Source organism: Trametes versicolor (assembly GCF_000271585.1).
Source record: "Trametes versicolor FP-101664 SS1 unplaced genomic scaffold TRAVEscaffold_5, whole genome shotgun sequence".
In the NCBI taxonomy this organism is placed as follows: Eukaryota; Fungi; Basidiomycota; class Agaricomycetes; order Polyporales; family Polyporaceae; genus Trametes; species Trametes versicolor.
In genome coordinates, this window is record NW_007360325.1 from 2,774,113 (window position 1) to 2,792,247 (window position 18,135).

General features: G+C 55.1%; 6 protein-coding genes across 6 annotated transcripts; 5 read left to right on the forward strand and 1 right to left on the reverse strand.

Annotated features, from left to right (window-relative positions):
* Positions 1–601: 601 nt before the first annotated feature.
* On the forward strand, positions 602–3,418 carry TRAVEDRAFT_71786 (uncharacterized protein; the record flags this gene model as incomplete). The annotated part of the gene is made up of 10 exons (XM_008039851.1): positions 602–841; positions 900–1,097; positions 1,148–1,224; positions 1,280–1,399; positions 1,461–1,614; positions 1,672–1,760; positions 1,821–1,942; positions 2,002–2,813; positions 2,883–3,094; positions 3,160–3,418. 10 exons carry the CDS (start codon positions 602–604, stop codon positions 3,293–3,295), a joined length of 2,160 nt encoding a protein of 719 aa, XP_008038042.1. The 3' UTR covers positions 3,296–3,418.
* A 510-nt stretch (positions 3,419–3,928) lies between these two features.
* Positions 3,929–6,468, forward strand: TRAVEDRAFT_47198 (uncharacterized protein; the record flags this gene model as incomplete). Its single annotated transcript, XM_008039307.1, has 10 exons — positions 3,929–4,003; positions 4,074–4,271; positions 4,322–4,398; positions 4,457–4,576; positions 4,640–4,781; positions 4,845–4,933; positions 4,997–5,118; positions 5,183–5,988; positions 6,056–6,273; positions 6,339–6,468. 10 exons carry the CDS (start codon positions 3,929–3,931, stop codon positions 6,466–6,468), a joined length of 1,977 nt encoding a protein of 658 aa, XP_008037498.1.
* Positions 6,469–6,890: 422 nt separating this feature from the next.
* Positions 6,891–9,573, forward strand: TRAVEDRAFT_71787 (uncharacterized protein; the record flags this gene model as incomplete). Its single annotated transcript, XM_008039852.1, has 10 exons — positions 6,891–7,061; positions 7,171–7,368; positions 7,417–7,493; positions 7,547–7,666; positions 7,726–7,870; positions 7,933–8,021; positions 8,087–8,208; positions 8,270–9,099; positions 9,158–9,378; positions 9,444–9,573. 10 exons carry the CDS (start codon positions 6,891–6,893, stop codon positions 9,571–9,573), a joined length of 2,103 nt encoding a protein of 700 aa, XP_008038043.1.
* A 444-nt stretch (positions 9,574–10,017) lies between these two features.
* TRAVEDRAFT_20163 (uncharacterized protein) lies at positions 10,018–12,547 on the forward strand (the record flags this gene model as incomplete). Its single annotated transcript, XM_008039000.1, has 8 exons — positions 10,018–10,186; positions 10,632–10,647; positions 10,709–10,828; positions 10,890–11,040; positions 11,116–11,186; positions 11,259–11,372; positions 11,855–12,242; positions 12,305–12,547. The coding sequence occupies 8 exons, from the start codon at positions 10,018–10,020 to the stop codon at positions 12,545–12,547; spliced, it is 1,272 nt and encodes a 423-aa protein (XP_008037191.1).
* A 2,338-nt stretch (positions 12,548–14,885) lies between these two features.
* On the forward strand, positions 14,886–15,766 carry TRAVEDRAFT_20164 (uncharacterized protein; the record flags this gene model as incomplete). Its single annotated transcript, XM_008039001.1, has 3 exons — positions 14,886–15,202; positions 15,365–15,565; positions 15,625–15,766. The coding sequence occupies 3 exons, from the start codon at positions 14,886–14,888 to the stop codon at positions 15,764–15,766; spliced, it is 660 nt and encodes a 219-aa protein (XP_008037192.1).
* A 629-nt stretch (positions 15,767–16,395) lies between these two features.
* Positions 16,396–17,647, reverse strand: TRAVEDRAFT_47201 (uncharacterized protein; the record flags this gene model as incomplete). Its single annotated transcript, XM_008039308.1, has 4 exons — positions 16,396–16,528; positions 16,594–16,826; positions 16,892–17,527; positions 17,639–17,647. 4 exons carry the CDS (start codon positions 17,645–17,647, stop codon positions 16,396–16,398), a joined length of 1,011 nt encoding a protein of 336 aa, XP_008037499.1.
* Positions 17,648–18,135: the final 488 nt, after the last annotated feature.

The window sequence follows — 18,135 nt, forward strand, 5'->3', positions numbered from 1 at the left end:
TCCAGAGTCGTGCCAGTTAATTTCTGTGTATGTTTAGGCAATAAAGTTTCCAGTTCTTGACTACAGAAGTCGATGTTGCGGACGCGCCGCATGCGTGTGTCGGGGACGGTGTCCATCCCGTGCTGGTCGTCGGTGTGGCTCAGAAGAGTAGTGGGTGTTCAACAAGAAAATGGAGCTCGCATTGTTTCTCTGCATCCTACGTACTGTATGCTTGGATAGCAGAGAATGAGCCACATCCCCGCCACAAACACATATAGGCGCCCGTCCTCCCGCCCCGACCCTCCCTCAAATACGCTAACTCGGGCCGGGGTTTTGGGCGTCTAACCCCAAAATGGGCCCCCAAATACGCTAACTTGGACAAGGGTCATTACCATATTGGGTATACAAAATACGCTAACGGGGCCGGACATTTGGTGGAGTTGCCCGGGTCCTGTTCCCAGAGAACGCGAAGAGTCACGCGTCACGTGTCAGTGACGCTCACGGTCGGCGCACCCCGATCTGAGCCGATCTGAGCCACACGACCGCCCTCCATTGTTCCTTTTGTTGTGCTCGCCAACTCTCCCTTCACCTCGACCACCATCACCCTTAATCAAGCATCATTATGCCTCCTCGAAAGAAGCAGCGGACAGACAGCGGTGCGCTTCCCGTAGCAGCGGTGCCCCGCCGCACAACGAGGGCATCAGCCAAAGCCGCTCAAGCAGGCATCGTCGCTGGGGCTCCGTGTGCGGTCACAAACACGAAAGAGAAGACCAAGGCAGCCGCGCCGATCCGAGGCAAACGTGTCGTTCAGAAAGGCCGTCTGCAAACTCTCCCCGACCTCGCCGTAGAGGTCCAATTAGAGGTAAGCAATAGTGAGCTTTGACCTTCGGGATAGTCATTGACGCAAATCTATTTGCTAGATATACAACTATCTCGACTTAGAAGACCTGTTTAATCTGGCACGGACTTGCAAGAAGTTTCGCACCTTCTTTCTGGACAAGACATCCGAGAAGAAGCTATGGGTACCTGCGCGTGCGAACACGCCTGATGTCCCTGAGCGACCGTCGTCTATGAGCGAGTACTCGTTCGCGCATCCGCTGTACTCGCCACACTGTCACGTAAGCTTTGGTTTCACTCAATTACGTTACCAACACTGAAGTGTCCATAGAACTGCGGCAGGTCTAATGTTCGCAGAATCTTGGATAACTGCCTCATCCGCCTATGTGCGACTTGTTTACGAGAACAGTAAGCTGGAAATCTTCAGTAACGTTTGACGGCATGCCTGATAAGTGATTCATAGAGCGATATGGTACCAGGATGCATATGTGCAAGTAAGGTCCAGAAATGAGACGCTAGCCCGGACGCTGTTTAGCCTCCAGACGATTCGCTACTATTTTCCCGTACAAAGCTACTCATGGTCGTAAGTCGCAGGAAAAATCATGCAACTACGTAACTTATACGATCTGCTTGTATTTTACCAGAGGCCGATCCGAGCCAAAGTTCAACCACGTATTGAAATCACATCTGGACCGCATTCTCAAGCAGATCAAGGCACTCCCGACCCCTATAACCAATGAGGCCTTGAGCACATTTCTTGATAAAGCAAAGGAGTATTATTACGAATCTCGCCTCCCAGTACGCCCGTTTTAGCCTGTGCTCATCATCCGTATTACTGAGAGTTTAGTGCTGCAGTACGCTGAGGCCGTGTCGCTCTGGATGGACAAACAAGATGAGAAGAGGCGAACTCTTCTGGAGGACGCAAGGAAGCAGCGTTTCGAAGCGTGCGTCCGTCTTGATGATTCAGGAGAGCGGCCCGTGCTGATGTTCCCCACCTACTTAAGCATCCTCGACAGACTACGTGATGCTGGCTGGGGAAAGGAGCTCGATTTCATGGGCGCAGAGGGTATCGAGACCATGTCAGATATGCCCGTCGTCCGGCAGTCGACCAAGCTTACCAACGGGGGTAAGTATGCTTCCCCACTCAATGCGTACGGGCAATGTGACAAACGGAGTCTCTCACAGCGTGGCTGAAGGTGCAAACAGTACTCGATCGCTTCCTGAGTGACACACGGGCGAAACGTCTCGACGAGGAGCTTCGAACGGCGCTTCGTGCACGCTTTGATATGCTCGAAGAAGTCATCACGGCACACTACGTGACCCTCCCGCGCACTGCACGCATGGAGTTCCGCCCGCAATACATCGACTTCGCGCTCACGCCCGAGTGCCGCGCGATCGCAGACGTGCCCACATCCGAGACGGTCACCGCGGACCAGTTCGCCGCCGTCGTCCCCGCACTCGCCAAACAGTGGCACGCAGACCGGAGGGCGGAGTTCACGGCATACCTGCTCCCGCATCTGGGAGACATCGCACCCGACGTGGACCCGCTCACGCTCGCGATCTCGGTCTTTCGGGATAACCGGTCGTGTTACGGGCCGTTCGGGCTCATGCGGTACCCCGCCGTCCTCGCGCACAACTGCGGCTGCGACAACTGCTTCCGCACCGACCACAGCCGCACGACGGAGGAGTACTTCGCGGACGACCTGTACACGCGCACGACAAAGTCCCTGGGTTGGACGGAGGCGGAGTTCAGCACGCTCCAGTACGTAGACGAGTACGCCGACACGCACGTCCCGTTCAACCTCGGGTCGCTGGCGGGCCCGGAGGAGGCCCGTGAGGTGATCGACATCGTGCGGCGGGTCGTCGCGGCGCTCGGGCTGGACCCGGCGCGCGCGACGGCTGACGAGCTCGAGCGGTGCGGGGTGTGGCTGCGGTGTACCTCGTGCGAGACGCGCTCGCCGAAGGATGAGATCGAGGCGATGTCGTGGAGCGCCGCGGTGAGTTCCGTCTACCGCCTCGACGCATGATTGCGTTGTGCTCAAAGTGCATGTTCCTTTTCATTGCAGTATCGCCACGAACGTTTCCACATGCAGTGGGATGGGGCCAGGAGACGGGCCCCTGTGTGGCGCCATGCAGATGACGAGGATATGGCAAAGCTGCGCGCGCTCCATGCGACGCAGGCCGAGCAGGCATATGCGGACTATTTTCTGTGGTCGTGCTCGCTCTGCCCCAGGTTTGACGCGCGTCCGGCAGCTATGACGGCACACCTCGAGGAAGCGTGAGTGCTATGTGGTATATTCTCATACTGCAAAATCGCTGACATGTTGCGCATCGTCGCTACAGGCATGCTATCTTAGATCCCGCCCAGGCAAGACGGGATGGGGTTGTCTACTTGTATCCATCTTTGGAGAGGTCAGAAGTGTTTGCGGACGAGATCAGCCTTCGCGCACGCATCGACCGGCGCGCCCTGGGTAGCTGATCTATTTCTGAATCCGGCATTTCGTTACCGTTGATCCTACATACGTCTCCTGCAGTACATACCCTCTAGTGTAGCAGTATCTTTGTATTTTGTGCACGAGTAAAGAATGAAAGTACCTTCTCGGGTATATCGGGTAACACATAGTTATTCAGTCGACTGTTTTGAGACTTGAGACTACCAGCTAGTACGATAGCATTAAGTACCCGTTTGTGCACCAAGCAAGCCGCAGTGACTGAGGCCCGTGCACGCGTCTCCAGCGCGATATATTCCAACGCGAAGCGTCACAAACCATGCGAACGTGACGCTCACGCTTTTCCTGGTGCGCGAATCGCGACGCCGGACAATGATCTGAGCGACAGATCTCTCCAAGTCTTAGCCACCACCATAGGCGCCCACTATATTTCCCTTTGTCCGTCCGTCGGGATGCCTTTCTCCCAAACCACCATCACCGCTCTTAGACACGACCCCGTAATGCCGCCTCGCAAGAAACAGCGGACCGACGGCAATGAGCCTCCAGTAGCCTCAGTACCCCGCCGTACGACGAGGGCATCAGCCAAAGCTGCCCAAGCAGATGGTCCCGTCGCTGAAGGTTCGGCTAATGGTGCTAAACCAACTCCGAAAGCGAAAGCCAAGATGGCTAACCCCGACGCGCCCAAACGCGTCGTGAACAAGGGTCGTCTGCAGACACTTCCGGACCTCGCGGTGGAGGTCCAGCTCGAGGCAAGCTTCACGCAGCACTGGCGCGGATCTCATTGACTCACTATACGCCTACGACTAGATCTATAACTACCTAGATTTAGAGGATATATTCAATCTCTCCCGGACATCCAAGAGGTTCCGTGCTTTTTTCGCGGACAAGAACGACGAGCAGAAGCTGTGGGTGCCCGCGCGGGAGAATACGCCTGGGCTCCCGGACCGGCCGCCTTGGATGGGCGAGCGCAAGTTCGCTTACCTGCTCTACTCGCCGCATTGCCACGTACGTTCCTGCTTCAATTCGCTGTATGCAGCGTGCTGAGTTCTGGCTAGAATTGCGGGGCTCCCAATATCCGTAAGATCGTATATGGCTGGTTCGTTCGTCTGTGTTCCGCGTGCCTGCAGAAAAGGTACGCTATTGCATATACACTGCGTGCGGCGAAGATGCGCTCAAAGTACATTTCTCAGGACGATATGGTATGGCTATGCAGCAATGGATACACAAGATATCGAAGATGGCTCGATCTTACGCAATATGTTCTACCACAACACAATCACCTCCCATTTCCACGTTGAGGGGTACTCTCAGTGAGTCCAACGATGTCTGCACGGATAGCAGATCACTTATCCGACCCTGCCCCATATATGCAGCCTTACGCGCGACCCGAAGTTCAACCGTCTATTCGTAGACGACGTGAACCGCGTCTTTGAGCAGTTCGAGGCGCTCCCGGATTCTGCGGATAAGAAGACCTTCCCCGACCAAGTCAAGGCAGAGCACAGGGCTCGTCTTCCGGTATGTTTCATCAAAATAGGTCTCGTCCGAAACCGCAAAAGTGCTGAGACATCGTGGTGCTAGTACGCCAACGCCATCCACCAGTGGATGCATCAGAAAAAAGAGCAGAGGCTAGATCATCTTGATGATGTTAGGCAGCAGCGTTTCGACGCGTACGTTCATCTCGTGACTATACAGAGCTGAGAGTGTGTACTTACAATGGCGTCGTATCTCAGCATCCTGGTCAAATTACGAGACGCCGGGTGGGGTAAGGACCTTGACTTCATGGGCGAACAGGGCCTCGATGCCATGTATAAGATGCCCGTCGTTCGGCAGTCCTCCAAGCTGACTGAAGGAGGTACGTATACTTCCCATTCCGCACACACGTACATATTGATGGACCAGATATTATGATGCCGCAGGGTGGCAGAAGGTGCTAATCGTACTCGACGACCTCCTGAAGAGCACGAGAGAGAAACGTCTCAACAGCGAATACCGGCAGACTATATGGGTGCGGTTCAAGACTCTCGAGCGAGCAATCCAAGCGCAATACGTGACCCTCCCACGTAACGTGCGCATGGATTGCCGTCCACGGTACATCGATCTGGCTTTGACACCTGAATGCCGGGCAATCATCGACGTTCCCATGTCCGAAGCAGTCACCGTCGACGATCTCGCGGCCGTCGTGCCGGCACTGGTGCAAACATGGGAAGCAGAGACCCGGAAGGCGCTCACCGAACACCTCCTGCCGCACCTCGGGGACATCGCCGCCGACGTGGACCCGCTCGAGCTCGCTGTCTCGTTCTTCTACAGCAACAACGGGTCGTGCACTGGGCCCATCAGCATCATGCGATATCCTGCGATTCTCAAGCACCACTGTAACAGGACCGAAGACTGCTACCGTTCCGGCTGGTATACAAAGGAAGAGTTCCTCAAGGAAGACTTGTATACCCGCACGACGAAAACCCTCGGAACCTACGTAGTAGATTCCGAGTCTGAAATACTCGCGCATCGAGAGAACGTGCGCACTCGCGTTCCGTTCCATCTGGGAGGATGGGGGCCCCGTGGTGTCGTAGCGAGGATGCAACGCCTCGTTTCTGCGATGGGACTGGATCCGACACGGGCGACGTTCGAGGAGCTTGAGCGATGCGATATGTGGCTGCGGTGCACCACTTGCGAGACGGAGAACCCGAACAACGCGATCTTTGCCCACTCATGGAACAGCGCCGTACGTTTCTTCCACTCTACCTATCGATGACCTGGTTTATAACGCGTCGATTTCTTCCGCTCTGTAGTATCAGCACGATCTGCATCATACCGAGGGTATGCACTGGTACACATACCGCAGAGGGATACCCGCGTGGCGACACGCAGACGAGGAAGACATGAGCAAGATACAAGCTGCCAAGGAGGCAAACCTTTCAAAGACGGGGGGCTTTTATCGGTGTTCGTGCGCGCTCTGCCCCGACTTCGACGCGAGTGCGGACGCCATGGTGACACACCTCGCGACGACGTGAGTGTCCTCAACAAATTCAAGGTCTTGTGAGCTTGCTAACATATTGCGCGCCGTCACGTCAGGCATGACATCTCGGATTTCTGCCAGGCAAGGCGGGATGGGGTCGTGTACCTCCATCCGCATACGGACAGGGCTATGGCGTTTGCAGACGCGATCTGCATTCGTGGACGTATCGAACCGAAGGCAAACTGAGCTCAAGACGGTACTACTTAATCTTATCGAAGTGCACGGTCGTTGATGGAGCAGGTCAATCGACATTCTTTAGTGAACTACTGTATGTATGATGCATGTGCTTCAACTTGATGTAAGGACTTCGAGGATATGGAAAGTAACTTCTACCTGTCCGAGGCCGGGCGGCGTGTACTGACTTACTACTCGACTGTCTGAATTATCGATACCACACGGACTCGAGCTAACTACAAGGGCACACGACGCGTGAGGTTACGTGTCACGTGGACGTGATGCGAGCGCGTTCCATTGTGCGCGAACGATCTCCGCGACAGATCTCTTGCTCTTAGCCACCGCCCTTGACGCCCGCCATACTTCTCTTTGCCCATCCCGCGAGGTGTCCTTGCGACCAAACCACCATCATCTCTGCCTAACGTGTTTCCGCCATGCCTCCTCGCAAGAAACAGCGGGTCGATGGTGATCAAGGAGTGGTAGCGTCCCGCCGTACAACGAGGTCATCCGCAAAAGCTGCTCAAGGCCGCGCTGTCGCCGAAGACCCACCTGTCAAGAAGAAAGCGAAATGCAAGACAGCCGAGCCAGATGCGCTTAACGACGCTGTACGCACAGGTCATCTGCAAACACTTCCTAATCTCGCCCTCGAGGTCCAGCTCGAGGCAAGCCCACGCAGCTTCGACGCGATCCTGGTTGACTTACGGCCCACAACAGATCTACAACTATCTAGACTTAGAAGACATATTCAACCTTTCACTGACCTGCAAGAAATTCCGTGCTTTCTTCATGGACAAGGCACTCGAGAAGAGGGTATGGGTGCCCGCGCGGGCAAACACGCCAGGACTCCCGGATCGGCCGCCTTGGATAGGGGAGTGTGCGTTCGCTTACCTGCTTTACTCGCCCCACTGCCACGTAGGTTATGTTATCGTCTGCACGTGTGAAGTGTATTGAGCCTTGCAGAATTGTGGAAGGGCAAACCTTCAGAACATCGTATACGGCTGGTTCATTCGTCTGTGTTCCGCGTGTTTGCAGGAAAGGTATGCATGTGATTTCCCTGTTTGTGTGAGAGACACCTGAAATACATTTTCAGGACGGTATGGTATCGCATTGCTGCAACGGAAGCAGAAACTATCGCGAAAGGCTCTGGCTTATGCAAGATCTTCGACGTAATCGCTCTCCCCTCCTATTTCCGCGCTCATCAACATTCTGAGTAAGTGACACACGGTCCGCGTAGATTGATGTTCATTCGGTACTCCTCCGCATTCGTAGTTCACCCGACTCGGACGAGAAGTTCAATCGTCTATTTAGGGATGATGTAGACCGTGTCTTTGCGCAGTTCAAGGCACTTCCCGCTTCTACAGCTCAGGACGAGTTTTTCGATCAAGTCAAGGCGGAACACAAAGCCCGTATCCCGGTGCGTTTTGTTTCATGGGACTCATCTGAGCCCTCACAGATGCTGATACGCCGTGGTCGCAGTATGCTGAGGCCGTCCACGTCTGGATGCGCAAGCGAGCATCTGAAAGGCGGGTGCGTCGCGCCAACGCCAGGCGCGCGCGCTTCAACATGTACGATCAGTTTATCATTGCAGGGACATGCTATCACTCGCGCTCACGATGATTCTGTGTCATAGCATACTTGATAGACTACGGGAGGCCGGCTGGGGGAAGGAAGTCGACTACCTGGGCAAAGAGGGGCTCGATATCATGCGCCGCATGCCCGTTCTGCGACAGTCGTCTAAGCTGACTGATGGGGGTGAGTACGCTCTCTACTCGATGTCCACGTGCATGCTGATGGTGCCATGAAAACGCTGCAGCGTGGCAGAAGGTGTTCGCAGTGCTCGACAAATTCCTCGAGACTACGAGAGAAAATCGCATCAATCACGAATACCGGGAGAACCTGAGGGCGCGCTTCGAGGCTCTCGAAGAGGCTATTGCGACACACTACGTGACCTTCCCGCGCACCCCGCCCATGGACTACCGTCCCCAATACATCGACTTCGCATTCACCTCCCAGTGCCGTGCGATCGCGGATCTGCCCGCTTCGGAAACCGTCACCGCCGACCATTTCGCCGCCATCGTCCCCGCGCTGGCCCAGAAATGGGACGAGGACCGCAAGAGGCAGCTCACGGAGTACATTCTCCCGCACCTCGGGGACATCGCCGCGGACGTGGACCCGCTCGAGCTCGCGATCGCCTGCTTCACCATCGGCGGGCCGAACATCCTCTCGTGCTTCGGGCACATCCGGACGATGCGGTACCCCGCCATCCTCAAGCACCATTGTTTCACGGGCAAAGACTGCTTCCGCACTACCATCGCCACAGCGGCGGAGTATTTCGAAGACGACCTGTACACGCGCTCTGTGAAGACCATGGACAGCGGGCGGGAGTGGGAGGCGCGGATGCGCGAGCGCAGCCCCACTGCGCTATCCGTCGTGCGCGTTCCGTTCCATATACGCGGGCTGGCGCGGGCGAAGGGTGCGCGTGACGTGGTGAACAGGATGCGGCGCATCGTGGCTGCGGTCGGGCTGGACCCGGCGCGCGCGACGATCAGGGACCTCGAGCGGTGCGGCGTGTGGCTGCGGTGTGTCGTGTGCGAGACGCACAAGCCCGACGACGTTGTCTATGCTTGGTCGTGGAGTGGCGCGGTGAGTACACATGGACGTTAGCTCGTCACGTCATGCGGTTTCTCACCATCGCGTCTAGTATGGACACGACCAGTGGCATACCACTGCCACAATGTCCAAGGTGGAGATGAGAGGGGTGCCCGAGTGGCGGCGCGCAGACGACGCGGACATGGTCAAGGTGCGCGCGTACAAGGACGCAGAACTACCGGAGACAAGCCTCTGCGATTATGGATGGTCGTGTGCGCTCTGTCCCGCATTCGATGCGAGTGTGGAGGACATGACGGAACACCTCTTCAAGACGTGAGTATCGTGAATATATTGTGCATGTTGTGAGGATACTGACACGTTCGTCGTTTTCGTGGCAGGCACGATATCTCTGGTTTCGCGCAGGCAAGGCGGGATGGGGCTGTCTATCCCCTTTCTTACGCCGACAACACCTCACGGTTGGCGGACGCAGTTTCCCTCGGCGCGCGTATCGAACTGAAGACGGCCTGAACTCGCACCGGCGGTACCCAATGTTAATAAAGCACGCCATTGCGAGGTGTCTGTCTCTCCCCGAATTCGGACGAGCGATGTTCTTCCATTTACTTGGTAGTACTGATCATGGCATGTATCACGACTTGAAGAATTTGGATGGTAACCTTCTTGCTCAAGAGTGCGCAGCATCCATTAGTTGACTGTATGAGTGAATTGACGCGTGATTACCCATTAAATGGCGACGAGTGAGTTCACGTTGACTTTCGCGGGACGCTGCGACGCGGTCCGACGCGCGGGGTCACTGATCATGCGGACGTGACGCCCACGCGTTCCATTGTGCACGACTGATCTCCGCGAGGGATCTCTCCCTCTTAGCCACCCTTGGCGCCCGTCATCTTTCTCTGTTCCATTCGCAGCTCTCCTTCCACTTCAACCATCACCACCACCCTCTAGAGCTGCATCATGCCTCCGCGGAAGAAACAGAGGATCGACGACACTGTGCTCCCAGTAGCAGTAGTGCCCCGCCGCATAACGAGGGCGTCAACCAAAGCCGCTTTGGCAGACGGGGGCGTCGCCAAGGATTCACCTGTCATCGCCAAAACGAAAGCAAAGGTCAAATCTGCTGGTGAAGGTACTTCCAAGTGTATCGTTGGCAAGGGCGGGCTACGAACACTTCCGGACCTCGCCCTAGACGTCCAATTCGAGGCAAGCGGCACCGTGCTCTGGAACTGGGGATAGCCACTGATACATAATCTACCTGTCAGATCTACAACTATCTCGATGTGGTGGACTTGTACCATCTCGCACGGACTTCCAAGAGGCTCCGAGCCTGTATCTTGGACAAGACGCTCGAGAATCAGCTGTGGGTACCAGCACGGGCGAACACGCTCGACATCCCCGAGCGGCCCCTTTTCATGCCGAACGAATATTCGTTCATCCATCTCCTACTTTCGCCACATTGTCACGTACGCCCTAGACTCATTCTCTCCTGGAAATGATGCTGAGGTAGTAACAGAACTGCGGCACATCTAATGTCCGCAAGATCGTGGACGGCTGCTTCGTCCGCATGTGTTCAGCATGTTTATCAGCACGGTATGTCGATAGACCTCGAGGGTGTATGAAGATGCGCCTGAGACTGAGAATAATTTTTCAGGACCATAGGGCACGAGGAAGCCTTTGACAAAGCGAGGAAGATCAACAGGGCGCTGGCCGACACGTTCTTCGGCATTGACGCCATTACTCGCTATCTCCCGGTACAGGGATATAATCAGGAGTGAGCGGCACACGCAACTTCACGGATACATGGCTTATGGATTGCTCTCGGATATCTCCAGACGTTCGTATGACCCCCAGTGCAATCGCATATTGAGGACCCACGTGAACCGCATTATACGGCGATACAAGGCGCTCCCCGCTCCTGTGACTGCTGAGGCCTTGAGGGCATTTGCTGTACAAGTGAAGGCAGATTACGAGGCTCGCTTTCCGGTACACTCTCTTCAGTCGAATCCGATTACTTCCATTACTCAAAGCTCATTGTTTCAGTACATTGATTCTGTGAAGGTGTGGCTGAACGACCAAGAAGAGCAGAGGCTGATCCGCCTCAACGACGCGAGGCGGCAGCGTTTTGAGGAGTAAGTTCACTCGGATACCTGGGGAACATGACCCGCGCTTACAGCGATTCTCTACCGAAGCATCCTGGTCAGATTACGAAGCACCGACTGGCAGAAGGAGCTCGACTTCATGCACCCATGGGATATCAAGACCATGTCTAACATGCCTGTCGTCCGGCAGTCGTCCAAATTGACTGATGGGGGCAAGTACACTTCCTACTTGGCTTTTTTATACATGCTTATGGACTCGGTAACGCAGCGTGGCAGAAGGTGCTGGTCGCACTTGACGGATTCCTAAAGGGAATAAGAGAGAATCGCCTCAACCATGAATACCGGAAGGCATTGAACGCGCGCTTCGCGGCCCTCGAAGAAGCAATAATCGCGCACTATGTGACTATCCCGCGTACCGCGCGTATGGATTGCCGCCCGCGTTATATCGACTTCGCGCTCACGCCCGAGTGCCGTGCCATCGTGGACGTGCCCATGTCGGAGACGGTCACCGCGAACGATTTCGCGGCCGTCATACCCGCGTTAGCGCAGAAGTGGGACGCGGATCGTAGGAAAGAGCTCACGGAGTACATCCTGCCGCATCTCGGGGACGTTGCTGCCGACGTGGACCCGCTCGAGCTTGCTATCTCGTGTTTCAACAAGAAGACAGCTGAATGCCACGGGGATATCGGCGTCATGAGGTACCCCGCCATCCTCTACCACCGCTGCTTTACGGGACCCCGGGAAGGTTGCTACAACACTTCGACATACGCGGTCAAAGAGTATCTCAAAGAAGACCTATACACGCGCACGACGAAAACCCTCGTTCACATGATTTATGAGGAGTCACTGTTACTCTGCGGTGACAAATTCTTGAGTGCTCACATTCCGTTCAAGCTGAACGACGGCGACGGGCGGAATCCTGGCGATGTGGTGAACAGAATGCGGCGCATTGTTTCGGCGGTAGGACTGGATCCGACTCGGGCGACATTCGAAGATCTCGATCGATGCGACGTGTGGCTACGGTGTGTCACTTGCGAGACAGAACATCCGAAGGACCCGATCTTTGCGCGATTGTGGAGCAGCGCGGTGAGTACAGACAAGGCGGCTGCATAGTTCATGGGGCTCATCCACGTTGCCTTTATCTGCAGTACGAGCACGAGGTGGACCCTACCACTCGTGACAGCATGGGTGTGATACAGCAAGTCTCACATGGTACACAATTCCCAGAGTGGCGGCGTGTAGATGAGGAAGATATGATCAAAATCCGAGCCGTCAAGGACGACGAATATTGGAAGACGGACTTCGACACTCACTGCTGGTGGTCGTGCTCGCTCTGCCCCAACTTTGACGAGAGGTCCGACGAGATGGCAATACATCTCGAAGAGACGTGAGTGTCATCGACTTATAAACCTCGTGGTCATGCTGATCTGTTTCACGTCGTCACGATAGACATGACATAGTTGATTTTTGCGAGGCAAGGCGAGATGGGGTCGTGTACCTTCACCCGCGGACGGACAAGTCATGGGCGTTTGCAGACAAAGTTTGTCTTCGCCGACGCATACTTTCACAGATATTCTTTGGCGACAGCATTGCTGGTTTTTGACATGCGCGGTTGTTCGCCGATTAACTGCCAGCGCCGTCATTTATTGCAGCAGTACTTGAGTCATGTACTCGTGTCAAATTCCGTATGAATCAAGTATGAATAGTATCACTGCAGTCGAATGTCTGGATGGCCCAGTCCACAAAAATCGAAATTATAAATTCTTTCACCTCAACCCACATGCATGTTTGTGAACGTGCGGAAATCGTTCGCGAGGAGGCGTACCGGCTCAGGCAACGGTGGCCTTTTCCCCGCATGTCACATGACCGCGCCTCTCGTGTGCTGCCACGCGGTCGGCGTCGCGCCGCTCGCTAGGTTGAACCACAACCACCATCGCGGCCATTATCTGTCTCTTTTCGCTTATCGTCGAATGCCTCCACGTAAGAAGCAGCGACTCGGAACTGCTGGACTAGCAGAGGAGACGACGACCGGAGAACATGAGAAATCAAAGACTGCAGATGGAGGCCCAGCGAAGCGAGCCGTTCGGAAACGCAAAGGCCGCCTGCAGACGCTTCCAGATATCGCCATCGAGATACAGTTGATAGCAAGTACTCTCGCCGCGTAATTTCACACACACAATTAGCTTGACAATGTCCACAGATATACGGTCAACTGGAATCGGTGGATCTACATCACCTCTCGCGCACTTGCAAGAAGTTCCGTCAATTCTTCCTGAACCGCGTCACGAACGAAAAGCTTTGGGCGCAAGCGCGATCGAACACCGGGGACCTTCCACAACGACCGCCTTTCATGAGCGAGCCGGCGTTCATTCATCTACTCTATGCGACTCACTGCCACGTAAGCATCCCGGCCGTTCTTAACCTACTTTACGTCCAGTTCACCACGTATTATTAGAGCTGCGGTATATCGAATGTTCGCAAGATTATATATGTTTACTTCCTTCGGCTCTGCGCTACGTGTATGGAGGAGAGGTGAGTCGTATTTGACTTTCACTGTATCGCGCTAAATGGCTTCCAGGACCATACGGGCTGCAGGCGCGCGGCAACAGAGCTCTCACCGGCTTGGTGGCAGTCTGATACTAGACTCGATGCTGTCTCCCTCAGAAGTTGGACTTTACATCTCTGTCGTAGAATGGGACCCGTAAGCATCACGTATCCGCGTACCTGCGTACTCAGCGAGCTCCTTACCTTGCGTCTGACGCACTCTTCCAGCGCATCCGACAGCCTGGATACCAACCGACTGCTCAGGGAGGACGTTCAGCATCTCATCGAACGCTTCGAAGCCCTCCCAGCCCCTATAAGCCCGAAGGCCGGGAAGACGTTCAGAAAGACGATTGCAAAAGAGCATCGCGTTCGTTTAACTGTACACGAGTCTCTCTTCCATGCTGGTCTCTTTGCTGATTACTACTACACCAGTACGCCCGAGCAATCTGCACCTGGCGTGAGAGACGTGATACACAAAGACAGTCAGAGCTTGAGAACATTAGAAAGGAGCGTCTTGATACGTGCGTTTGCTGCAGGATGTGTGGGACAAGCGGGTACTAATATTCATTTGGCCATCAGGATTGTCGCTCGCCTGCGCAAGTCCGGGTGGGACCAAGAGGTTGACTTCCTGGGCGACGAGGGAAGGAAGATCCTATCAGATTTTCCCGTGGTACGGCAGTCGTCAAGGTTGACAGAAGGCGGTGAGTATGACGATCGCCGCGATCGCGTACCTACTGATCGCCACTCACTGCAGCTTGGACGAAGGTGCTAGCGGCCCTTAACGAGCTCCTGAACAAGACGCGTGCGCAACGGTTGGACAAAGAAATCTGTGATGCTCTTCGCGCCCGCTTTGGCATGCTCGAAGACGCTCTAGTGGCACACTATGTAACACTCCCGCGGAATGCGCGCATGGTCTGCCGCCCACAGTGCATCGACTTCGCGTTTATGCCGGAGTGTCGGACAATCGTCGACGTGCCCGCTACGGAGACCGTCACCGATGACCAATTCGCGGATATCGTCCCAACTCTGATAGTGCGCTGGGAAGCCGACATAAAGAAGCAGCTCACGGACTACATCCGGCCGTATTTAGGCGAAGTTGACCCAGACGTTGACCCACTGGAGCTCGCCATCTCGTTCTTCTTCTACAACTCGAAAGAGGCGTGCTCGCAAGGATGCGACAGATACATGCGATACCCGGAAATTCTGGCGCACAAGTGTGTCCGTCTGCGCGACTGCTTCCGTTTCCACTATGGCGCGACGGATACGCTCGAATCCGGCGACGCGTACACGCGCACGGTCAACTCGCTGGGAAGGTTACCACAGGACCGCCCCCAAGTGTATTGGCCTGAAGGCTCTACCGGTATCCTCACGAACCACCCCTTCCGATTCAATCCGTTCCATGATGCGGACTCAGAGGCACGACAACCGGCAAAGGCTATGCGCCAGCTCGTCTCTGCGCTCGGGTTAGACCCGGCCAGGGCGACATTCGATGTCCTGGAATGGTGCGACGTCTGGCTGCGGTGTCAGACTTGCGAGACAGCTGCGCCTGCTGACCCGGTTCGTGTGTGGTCGTGGAGGGCCGCTGTGGTTCGTCGTGCAACCCTACCTCCAAGACCGCTCGCTAATCAGCCCGCCATTCTGTCTTTTTAGCATGTACACCTTAGGCACCATATGCGGGGTTGGGACCCCGCGAAGCAGAGGATCCCAGAATGGCGGCGCGCAGACGAACAAGCCATGGCCCAAGTGCGGGCGTCCCTCGCGTCTGTACAGGCTGTCCGAGTTGGAACGTCGCGCCTGTGGTGCTGTTCACTCTGCCCGACATTCGATGCTGTCGCGACGCTCATGGTACCCCACCTCAAGGAGAGGTACGTGTCGTATGAATCATTCTTAACCGTGCTTACATCTTCCTCGACGAACACTACAGACACAGTATCGATGACCCTGAGGCGGCGAGTCGTGATGGGACCATCTTCTTGCATCCGTCTGAGGTGGAGCCTCCACTGTATCTGAACCGCATCTCCCTCCGCGACTTCGTCGAGATTCCCCAAGGCAGCGTCGAGAAATAACTGACGTAGACGTTCGACATCATGTATGCATAGGGCTACATCTATTGATTTGCGCTGCTTTGAATATAGTTGTGGTCATTGATCTAGAACGTGACACACCGGAATTTTCCTTACTATCAATTCTAAAGCCCTCTCGGAGGTCGTCTTGAAGGGAATCTTCACTGCACATGAATCCCACAGCGGGAAGTTGTGCGTTCGTCAGCACGAGTAAGGAGGCGAGGAGTCTGCCTCCCGCTGGCATGTGCGGACGAGCGAGCTTGGATACTCAGGCTACACTTCTTATTGGGTAGGGCGGTTTGATGCATAATGGGCGGCGAGTTTACGGTGACTTGTGAGGCTTGGATTTGGATGACTGCCAAGCATTGGCTCTTCGTGGGTTACCGTAGCTAGTAAGCACTTTCAGTCCGTATGTTATCAATTATTCAAAGAGTCAAATAGCGAGTAAGTCCATGCATGCTGCCCTACCTCAGCCCAAGAGAAGTCACTATCCATATCCTCGAAGCCCTTAAGCCTCAAGACGCATGCATTACACATACAGTAGTTCACAAAAGAATGTTGATCGTTGGCGATTGACCTGCTCCATCGACGACCGTGGACTTCGATAGGACCGGAGCAGTGTCACATTGAACTCAGGGCGCCTTCGCCGGTTTGATACGTTCGCGAAGGCAAAACGCGCCTGTGAACACCGCAGACCTATCCGTGTGCGGATGGAGGTAGACGACTCCATCCCGCCTTGCCTGGCAGAAATCCGAGATGTCATGCCTGACATCCCGGCGCGCAACGTGTCAGCGAGCTCACCAGACCTTGATTTTGTCAACGGCACTCACGTCGTCGCGAGGTGTTTCACCATGGCGTCCGCGCTCGAGTCGAAGTCGGGGCAGAGCGCGCACGAGCACCGATAAAAGCCCCCCGCCCGTGAAAGTCGTGCCTCCTTTGCAGCCTGGATCTGGATCATGTCTTCCTCGTCTGCATGTCGCCACTCGGGTATCTTTCTGCTGTCTGCGAGGTAGTACGTTAGCTCGATATGGGTACCCTCGGCATGGCGTAGATCGTGTTCATACTACAGAGCAAAGGGAAATCGACGCCTTAGAAGCCAGGCCAGCAATATGTATAGAAGAAACTCACGGCGCTGCTCCACGAGTGGGCCAAGATCGCGTTGTTTGGGTTGTCCGTCTCGCAAGTGTTGCACCGCAGCCATACATCGCATCGCTCGAGCTCCTCGAACGTCGCCCGAGCCGGATCCAGCCCCATCGCAGAAACGATGCGTCGCATTCTCGCTACAACACCGCGACCCCCACCTTGTCTTATATGGAACGGAACGCAAGTGCGCACGGACGTCTCGTCATCCCCGGGTATCTCGGACTCGTGGTCAACCGCGTAGGTCCCGAGGGTCTTCGTCGTACGGGTGTACAAGTCCTCCTTGAGAAAGTCTTCCTCCAGATACCAGCCGGAACGATAGCAGTCTTCGATCCGGCTACAGCTGTGGTTAAGAATCGCCGGATATCTCATGATGCTAATGGGCCCTGTGCACCACTCTTCACTGCTGTAAGAGAAGGAGATAGCGAGCTCGAGCGGGTCTACGTCTTCGGCGATGTCCCCGAGGTATGGAAGGAGGTGTTTGGTGAGCACCTTCCTGACATCCACCTCCCATTTCTGCGCCAGTGCCGGTATGACGGCCTTGAAATCATCGATGGTAACTGCTTCGGACATGGGAACATCGATGATTTCCCGGCATTCGGGCGTAAGAGCCAGGTCGATGTACTGTGGACGGCAGTCCATGCGCACGTTACGTGGGCATCAGGAAAAACCTCCATCGCTAACGAGCGTTAATTAGTATTTACGGCCAAATAAACTAGATAATCACCAACTCACCTTGATCATTCTGTCCGAAGTCGTCGGACTGGTTTCCTTCTATCGCAGGCGGACGCTATAGCATCTCGCAACATATCTAGCTCACAGAAAACTTCAAGAAGGATGCAATGAGCACGGTTGTGCGTGTTCTCGGGGAACCAGAGACGCACCGATTTCGTCCAAGTCCGTCCGTGTTTGCCCTAAACTCTGGCGCCAAACTTCAGTCGCCTTTATGCCTGCGCCGCGCTCCCCCGGCGTCTATGCATCTTGACCTCGGACCACTACCTGCTTCTTTTTATATGTGCTGCTTACTATGTTATGGCTAGTCTTCGGTCTCGATAGGTGGCTTCTCGTGTACGCTCTGCTCTGCTATGCGACCTAAACCACCTCTAGCTATCAGAGCTTGTGGCTCGTTGTCGCTCTTCTTTCCCGGCGGTCTTTCGGGAAAACAAATAAGGTATGTGTACTTCCGTTTGCATTACTGGATGTGCCAGTCAACTGGCATACGAAGTAAGCTT